The sequence below is a fragment of the Boleophthalmus pectinirostris genome, unplaced genomic scaffold, assembly GCF_026225935.1.
Source record: "Boleophthalmus pectinirostris isolate CB_2022bp ecotype Guang Dong unplaced genomic scaffold, ASM2622593v1 HiC_scaffold_21, whole genome shotgun sequence".
Taxonomy (NCBI): domain Eukaryota; kingdom Metazoa; phylum Chordata; class Actinopteri; order Gobiiformes; family Gobiidae; genus Boleophthalmus; species Boleophthalmus pectinirostris.
Genome location: NW_026571175.1, coordinates 35,483,957 through 35,493,007, shown reverse-complemented (window position 1 = coordinate 35,493,007; position 9,051 = coordinate 35,483,957). Strand labels below are relative to the sequence as shown.

The 9,051-nt window shown below is 40.9% G+C and overlaps 1 protein-coding gene across 1 annotated transcript in view; it reads right to left on the bottom strand.

The window, feature by feature from the left end:
* Positions 1-2,099: 2,099 nt before the first annotated feature.
* The window catches only part of LOC110160392 (3-hydroxyisobutyrate dehydrogenase, mitochondrial-like), an 89,099-nt gene continuing 82,147 nt past the window's right edge, over positions 2,100-9,051 (bottom strand). The window contains exon 8 of the mRNA XM_020925031.2: positions 2,100-8,149. Within this exon, the coding sequence (XP_020780690.2) occupies positions 7,991-8,149 (159 nt within the window). The 3' untranslated portion in view covers positions 2,100-7,990. The remainder of the gene's footprint in view (positions 8,150-9,051) is intronic.

The window sequence follows — 9,051 nt, the reverse complement described above, 5'->3', positions numbered from 1 at the left end:
AAGTGCACTTCCACCCCGGCCTGAGTCACTCCCCGTCGACGACTCCACCGCTCCCGCAGTCTGCGCCTGTCAGACACCCGGCCCGGCCCGCCGTAAAACCCCGCCCCAAACAGCAGCCGCCCCGGACTCGCGTTTACCGCCGGCTTCATTGTCATGCTGGAAATAAGGGCATGATTCCGACATTAGCGAGCTCCTTTTGGTTTGGCCCGGGCTGCTCCTGGCTTTGAAGGGAGAGGCGGGCAGACGCTGAGATGGCACAAAAAGCTCAGACACTTTGTATGGTGAAAACCCAGAGAGTAGTAACGTTTTATAGACTCGTTTGGATTGAGTTGTGTTTAATTGCAATAATGTGGTGTTGCCAGTGAAGCAAAATGCAGAAGTGACTTGGGGCTTCAGAGGGAGTTTGCGTTTTCTCCCCATGTCTGCGTGCTCCAGCTTCACCCACCACAAAGAGCATATGGACTGAGGCATGTATAGTGAGTATAAAAAGTATACATGAATGGACAGAGCTAACATGCGAGCCGCCGATTTCCAAATATGAAGTTCTCATGTGGCTCTTCCGGCTCCTTCTGACTCTGGCTCCCATTGACTTCCATTAGAATATTGTGGCTCCTCTCGCTGTACCTGCTGCTGTGAGCCTCGTCATTTTGGTCTTAAAATGTTCGTATTAACCCGCGACACATGATTCTATTTAATTTTTTTTCTCGCCATTTTGTCCGTCAAGAAAAATCGTATTCATAACATAAAGCCTGGCTTCAGATTTGCTCCTGTAACCGTGAGCATCAGGAGCTTCATTTGAGTGACACTGAACACTGTGGCAGTTTATGTTCCATCCTTGTTTGGTCCCAATAGACCTTTTTCACAACAGTCGGAAGTGCCACGACGTAGGGTAAACATCACTTCCGGTTGATGCTAACTGTGTCCATTTATACAGACGTCTGTGCTGCTAGTCTCGATTGGTTTCATTTAGTTGCAGCCAAACACTGGAGAAAGTCGTTTCGCATCCACACACGGGTCTGCTGGATCTGCTGTGTATGATCTGGCCTTGCAGCAGCATGTTGAAGTTGAACAAAAGGGGTTTCAGGATTGACCCTTGAGGCACCCCACAGGCCAGGGCCATGCGATCTGAGATGGTTTCCAATTTCAACAAAATACTTCCAGTCTTTTAGACAGGACTTGAGCCAGTTTAGAACAGTACCAGAGATGCCCATGCAGTCCTCTACTGTAGTGTCTGTCAGGGAGTCAGAGAGACACTGGACCTGTACCAATAATTTCAGAAAAATACCTCTCCCTTGTTCTTGGTAAAAGCTGGTTAAACATGTACAACCTTTAATCTTTGTTTATGAATCTCATATTGAGCCCAGAGTCCTGCACAGGTCCCTTTTTGGAGACCCGCCCGTACCCATGCAGTACAGCACAACACGTTCCCTTTAGCCCGTGATTATATCAAAGTTAAATCTGCACCTGCCCAGGCCCATTAACATTCCACCCCTTAGCCGCCAGTGATAAATCTGGGTCAGCCATTAGTCCGACAGCTCAATAGCCCAGGACTAAACCAGGACTAAACCAGGACTGAACCTACGCCGTATCATTAGAGGATTATAAATATATACACGTCACAAAGTGCCAAGCCGATCACCAGGACTAAACCAGGACTGGACCATGTCTAAACCAGGACTGAACCTACGCCATGTCTTCAGTGGATTATATATACACACCGCGACCGCAGAGCTGATTGCCAGGACTACACCAGGACTGGACCAGAACTGAAACAGGACTTATCCAGGTCTAAACCAGGAGCGCAGCCGCAGAGCCGATCAACTCCATTGATGGTTTTATTTAATAAAAACACTAAAGTCTCTTTCAGTCTGGTCCATCGTTCCAGAAAAAGACGGGAAATATCACTTGTTTCCAGGGCAATGGACGCCCTGGATGAGTCATGTATTTTTTTCCCATTCATCGTTCATTTGATTCTCCTGACCCAACGTTAAAACCCGACCGTTTCAGCAACTACTTGTGGGTACCCGACCCGGTGCAGGACTCTGACTGAACCTGACGATATCCAGTCAAAAAAGTGCACAAAAGAACACTACAAACTGTTCTGATTTGGAGACATGTTTATTAAGGCTACAGCTGCTGATCTCACACAGCACAAGACACAACTGTAGACTGCACATAAAAAAGTGACATAACTCCTCCAACGACATCATGAAATTTACATTATTTACATTTGTCAAGTTTTAGAGACGCTGCAGCGGCAGAAAGAGAAGAGGCGGACCGAGGTCTGGTAAAAACGTAGGAAAATACTGTCCGAGAGTTTGCATTGCAACAGTAGAAAAGGTGAACAGTGTTGGTCACAGAGTAATAATAGAAATAATCGTAGTAATACTGAGGCTCAAGAGCACAGGTGAGGTAATATCAGGTCAGTTGTAACTTTTAAAAGAGAGTCCAGCATTAGGAGTACAATTATAAAGACCGGAGGAAACCTGCATAGGGTTCTAATGTAGTGGTTAAGTGAGGTACAGTTGAGTGTATCAAATAAAATAAAATAAACAGGGTTCCTTTACGATATCAAAGTTTAAGTGTGTATATACCTTTAAACTTTTTGCATTGCTGGTGAAAAGTGCAAACAAAACTTGCATTGAAATCCTGAAAAGTCAGCCATAACTTTCTGTTTCTGTCCTATGTGTGCCCAAAAATGACAAATTGTGCACAAACTCTTTTTTTTTGTTGTATTTTCTTCCAGTTATCAAACATTTCACTGTTTTTTTTTTTCATTGATTGATAAGAAATGTGTGTGAATTTGTGCACTGAGTAACTTATTCCACGTCCTTGGAGATGTAATGTCTCTGTCAGATGTTCCACAGTATGTCATTAAACTTTGTGACGCCACTTGGCCAAGTTACAGGTAAGATCCAGGGAAAGGCGAGCCCACTCCCAGTAAGAATACATGCTTTTTGTTATTGGCATTTTTGAACATTAGGCTCTGTTCACGCTTACGTCACAAACCAAGAAGACGTTTGGAAACATGCTTCCGATGTGGTTCCCGACACTGGACTCACCGACCGACTGTGATCGAACCCACTGACGTAAATCTGGTCATAATATCTATAATATTGAATTCTCTCATCAGTTTTCATACATAATATTATAATGTGCATTAAGCGAAACAAACAGACGACACTTGAGACTGATCCATAGCCCAGATCGTGGTGTAATTCGCCCAGCGTTACCTCCCTGTCTTGGTGAATGTGTATTATGAATGTGAATGTGGGTGGATCATTTAAGTAGTTTTTTTTAAAATTTCCTACAAGGATGATTCAAATATACATCGAGTAATAATGTGTTTAATGCAGCTTTGCGCACATTTGTTTACGTTTTACAGAAACTAAACTTAAAACCACATGACTCATTTGCATAAAATATAAGCGCTGAAAAAAACAGCTCGCTCCTTGTGCGCTGATGCGGTTCAGCTTCTGTCGGACTAAAGGACACGACTCAGTGGAATATGAGTGTTCTTTCAGTGACAGAGGGGTGTTCTGCTGATGGTGAGTCTGTTCTGTGTTTCTATCGCGTTGGAGATGGTTCATGTGAAACTTTTCAAAGACTGTACTCCGCGAGACTCCTGACTGTGGCAGTTGTAATGCTTTGACAATCCATCAATTGGTGCGGCTTCATATTTTACCAAAGTCGTATTAAAACATTTTGACAGATTTTTTGAGCACCGTGTACCACATGAAAATCAGTTCAAGGTCCGTAAGCACAACGCGAAATAATACATAAGGCGCACCAGATTATAAGGCGCACTGTCGATTTTTGAGAAAATTAAAGGATTTTAAGTGCGCCTTATAGTCCGAAAAATACGGTACCCAGTGCGCTTGGAGTTGTGTGTCAGTGAGGAAATTATGAAAACTGAGATATGGTTGGAAATGTTGATTAACCGAACATAACGGAACACTACAATGACATGGAGATGAAGAAAACCGGGACATTTTCTCATTTTTCCTAGATTTCGTCAGACTTACTACTGCGAACAGAACCCAACGAAGTCGTCATCACATGTTTCCAAACGTCTTCCTGGTGGGAGCGTGCCTATGTTCCCTCAGCCCCATCTTCCCTAATTTCTTCTACTTTTTTTTTTTCTCCAAAATTAGACCCTATGTTAATAAATATATGTCATATATCATCACTTTGCATCTGATTTGATCACTGTTTGTCCCAATTTGGTCGTCAGTCACCCAACCTATTACCCATACAAGCAGCCATTTGTGTAGGTATGAAAATAAAAATGACTTGACTTAGAGTTTCATTTTGAGAAAAATCTTAGAAATAAGAAAAATCTTAGAAATGAGGGAACATACGGCTGACCCCTGATGTAAGTGTGAATAGAGCCAGTACAACACCCATAATGAAACGAGCCCTTAATGGATGCTACGTGGAACATTTCAAGCAAAGTATCAACATCTCCATGGAGACAAGTGTGTGGCGATAAGTCCATCACAAAGTTACGCAGTGCTCCTTTAAACACACAGACAGACAGACGCTTCCGGTCAAAAGTTTGGACACACCTTCTCATTCAGTGCTTTTTGTATCTGAAATGTATAAAAATTCACGCGTAGGAACCCTGCGTACAAACCGACTTTAGGTACAGGAAATGAAAAATCGTAACATAATCTCACATCGTGGTCAGTTTTGATCCGAAGCTTCTGAAAAACATCCAGCTCTTTTCTCCCTTACGTTGTCTGTCGTCGCGTTGCCGTTCTTATTTTTGTCCTTTTTTTTTCTTTTTACACGGAAGGACAATGCAGACTCATTCACTTAAAGCAACACCTCATATCTCCACATCCGTCGTGCACATGATAGAATATATATGTTCTGAAATCGAGCTTCATTTCTACATAAACGTACATCTCCTCGGACCCTCGTTGGCCTCGTTTAATTACACCGACGACTTTATTACGACGAGAAAAATGAACGCGAGATTTGGCGAACGCGCAGACGAAGCGAACATGCGTGCGGTTAAGACGGCCATGAGCTGAAGGAATATTAGGCTCGCTCTCAAGACGGAAACAAACAAACAAAACGAAACAAAAAAAAAAAAACTAGAGAGTCAAAATATAACGATTAACATTGAATGGCATTTGAGATTTCGTACAAATTCAACATGTATTCAAAATAATCATAATTTGGTTTAGAATTTCACACTAAAGTGCTTTTTCCAGCAATCTACAATCGTTAATATGACTTCAACTCAGAAAAAAATACGTTACTTAAAGTTAAAATAGGGAGTATTACACTTTTATGGGCTTTTTCAGAATGTTCCTTTTTTTTTGTTTTGAAAATGTTGTATTTGCCGAAAACGACGTATTAACATGTTTAATTAGTTTAAGTTTCATTTGTGATGCTCTGATCTCCTCCTGCCTTTGCTCTCCGTGTTAAGTCACTCCCCCTTCAGAGCACTATCACAATAAAAAACATGAAACTACTCTACATCGCATCAGGTTTGTGAAGTTGTAGCGTAAGGTTCGTCTCGTGTTTTTGTATATTTACGGAGAATTTTCGTGTGGGAGCATGGACGATGTAAGCCTGTGGACGCAGTTTTGTACAAGGAGGGATCGAATAGGGCCCAGAGAGATCGCTAAATTACTCAAACACGCATGGAGGCATCTAAAACCACTTCAGGCATGTTTTCAAGAAGGAACGTTAAATATAATATGGTAGAAAACTGCAACTGTCGATTTTGCGTAATACTCCCTATTTAAGATTTAATTTAGTTTTGTTTGTTTTTTTACTTAAAATTGAGTTTTGTTGCATAATTGTGATTGTCAGAACAAGGCTTTTCATTTCAAGCTGAATGTTGTTCTGGTGCCATTTGGGGGTTTGAAACATGCCTCACCCCATTATTAATACACAGGATGCCCCAAAAACACTGATATCATTTCGCAGGGCAATAATTTCGCCAGTACTTGTTGAAATCACCTCAAATTTTCAAAGAATGTTTAGAAACAGATCGAGATTTTATATTTAATGTTTTATTTTTTGTTCTGTTTTCAGGTTGAGCCGTTGACTCCCAAAGAGAAGTCACTTTGCATCTTGGAATCTGTTCACACACTCTCACCCTGGAGAGACGAGGAGTATTTTTTGGTTTAATTTACTTAATTTTTTTTTGTTACAGCTACAGTTTTGTCGTTTTCTTTAGTGGAAGGAAACTCGTTTATGCGACACATTTGACATTTTGACTGTTTTGATGATTAAAATGTTTGTGTTTCATATGAACTTTGCACAAGAAGAAGTGGTTTAACAAAGACTTTTAGTATCACAGACTAAATTTAGACTTTATTTTTTGTTGAACCGTATCGAATCATGTTGAAATGTATCGTATCGTTTCATGGCCCATGTATTGAGGTATGTATTGTATTGGCAACTTCTTAATGACACCCAGCCTAAACCTAAACTGTTCAATTTCACTGAACACTAGACATTGTAGTTTTCAAGATAATTGCTTTTAAAATGACGTCAAATCTTTTGGAACACTCTGTATTTTGTTTGGATGGAAAACCAGTTCAATCAGTCTGATATATTTAGTGATTAAGTCAGATAACGAACAATAAATCAATAAGTAATAACATATTCTGAGCTGAAGTCATTATAACTCATGTAGAGATCTGCAGTGTTCAAATGTTCACGCTAAGTGCTCGAGTTGTTCTAAAGTGGAACAAGTTTGATATGGAACCATTAAAACAGGGTCATCGTTTCTCTCAAGGAACATTTCTGCTGCAACTCCACAAACCTCAGAACGTGGAGCTGCTCGTCTGATATCCAAGGGGAAATGTTAATTTTTAAAGGTAAAAATGGAAACAGTCTTTATAAACGTATGAAACATGTTCATAAAGCCTGATAGAAGTATAAACAAATGTGATGGTATCTAAGTGAGAAAAAATACAAAACACCTTTTAATCTACTCCCTTTCAGCAAAATACACTTTGAAATTCCTGTTGAACAAAATCTAAAGAATAATGAAAACCGTATCATAGACCGTGTGGACAATCCCGGAGTCGTGTATCGTTCGTTCATTCGTTTTTCAAAATAAAACCGAAAATAATAAAATGAAAAAAAAAACAAAAACGCTATTTTCTTCATTATTTGTCTCCAAAACCAAAATTTGTTTTTTTCTGTTTTCAATTTTGTGTTTAAACGAATAAAAAAATGAAACGAAAAAACAAAAGATTTTTCCCGTTTCCGTGACTTAAACTACGATGCCGGACTTTTGCGGAGCATACAGACTAAACCAGGTCTAAACCAGGTCTAAACCAGAACTGGACCAGGACTAAAACAGGACTAAACCAGGACTAAACTGGTCTCAGTCCTGGTCCCATTCCCGGTCTGGTCCTGATCATCTGACAGTCTACAAGGGCACAACTCCTGACCCGTCCCGACACTCATGGTTCAGTCCTGGTTCAGTAATGGTTTAGTTCCATTTTAGTCCAGTTTTAGTCCCGTTTTAGTCCTGTTTTAGTCCCGTTTTAGTCCCATTTTAGTCCCATTTTAGTCCCGGGTCAGTCCTGTTTTAGTTTTCAGTCATGTTTTAGTCCAGTTTTGGTCCAATTTTAGTCCTGTTTTAGTCCTGGTTCACTCCGGCATCTCGGTTTAAGTCACAGAAATTATCAGTTTTTTTTTCCATTATTCGTTTAAACACAAAATCAAAAACAGAAAAAAACTAATTTTGGTTTTGGAGACAAATGATGAAGAAAATCGTTTTTTTTTTTTTCATTTTCTTATTTTTGTTTTTATATTGAAAAACGAATGAACGAATGACACACGGATTATTCCCGGCCTACCTGCCCTGTCCCGGGGTCGTTTACAAAAGCTGGTACAGCAGAGAGTTGCATATTTTCACGAGTGTAAACACGGCATGTATGTGATGTTCTGATGGTTCTACGGTAACACGGCGAGGGTTTGGAGGTTTGGGGGTTTCGGGGGCGGCGGCTGTTCACTGGCCCTCCTCCTCGCGTAGGAACTGGAACACGGAGGAGAAGTCCTTGTTGGCGTAGCCTCGAGAGCACATGACCCTGAAGATCTGATGGGCCAGAGCGCCCAGAGGGATGGGCGAGCGCGTGCTGGTGGCCGTGCTTTGGGCGAAACCCAGGTCCTGCAATAAAAAAAAAAGTGTGTGTGTAAGAACGCGGTCACATGACTCACACAGACGAGCAGGTGACTCAGCCAGAAGTTACAGGTCAAGGGTCGCGTTTATGACACTTTACCTGGAATTGTTACTAAAGGTGTACGAAGGAAACGCACGAAACAGACTTCCACAAACTGACTCACCTCCCTCGTCTCTGAGAACACGCTTTGATCGATTAATTTTTATTTAGAGTTTGTTCCAAGAGAGAAACAATAATCATAAACATACATGTACATCGTAAACAACAGGAAAGAACATTTCTCGAAAAGAAGCAGGAGAAGAAAAGATTAATATGAACCACATCCTGTTCATGAAATTGTTCTAAAGATTAAAAAATTATGTGGTTTCTGTACATTGATGATGAAACTTTACAAATATTTACATATAGCAAAATAAATTACAGTATTTTTTGGACTGTAAGGCGCACTTAAAATCCTTTAATTTTCTGCCTGAGCCTGAGCTCCGGTGCATGATGGAGGAGCAGGACGACAGATGGAAGAACAACAAATGCTCCAGGAAGAAGCTCAAAAAGTCCTTGAACAAAAGCAACATAGAGCGTCTCGAATCCAAACAAGGAGATCACAGCAGGAGGGACATGAACCAACGCTACAAGAAGAAACTCGAGAAGAACAAGAGTCAGCCTCTGCCAACCCAAAGGTCTCAGAGAAGATGTTGAATAAACCAGTGTTTGTGTGGCACTCTACTGTCCGTGTGGTTAAGACCTGGAGCAGGTTAAAATCCCACTAAAGGCTGTTTTAGTGAATAATGTTGGAACTGAACCGACTGAAGACTGAACCACCACAAATGCACTGGAACTTATATATTCTCACTGTTCTCATGTGTTTGAAGAGTCACCAGGAGAAACCAAC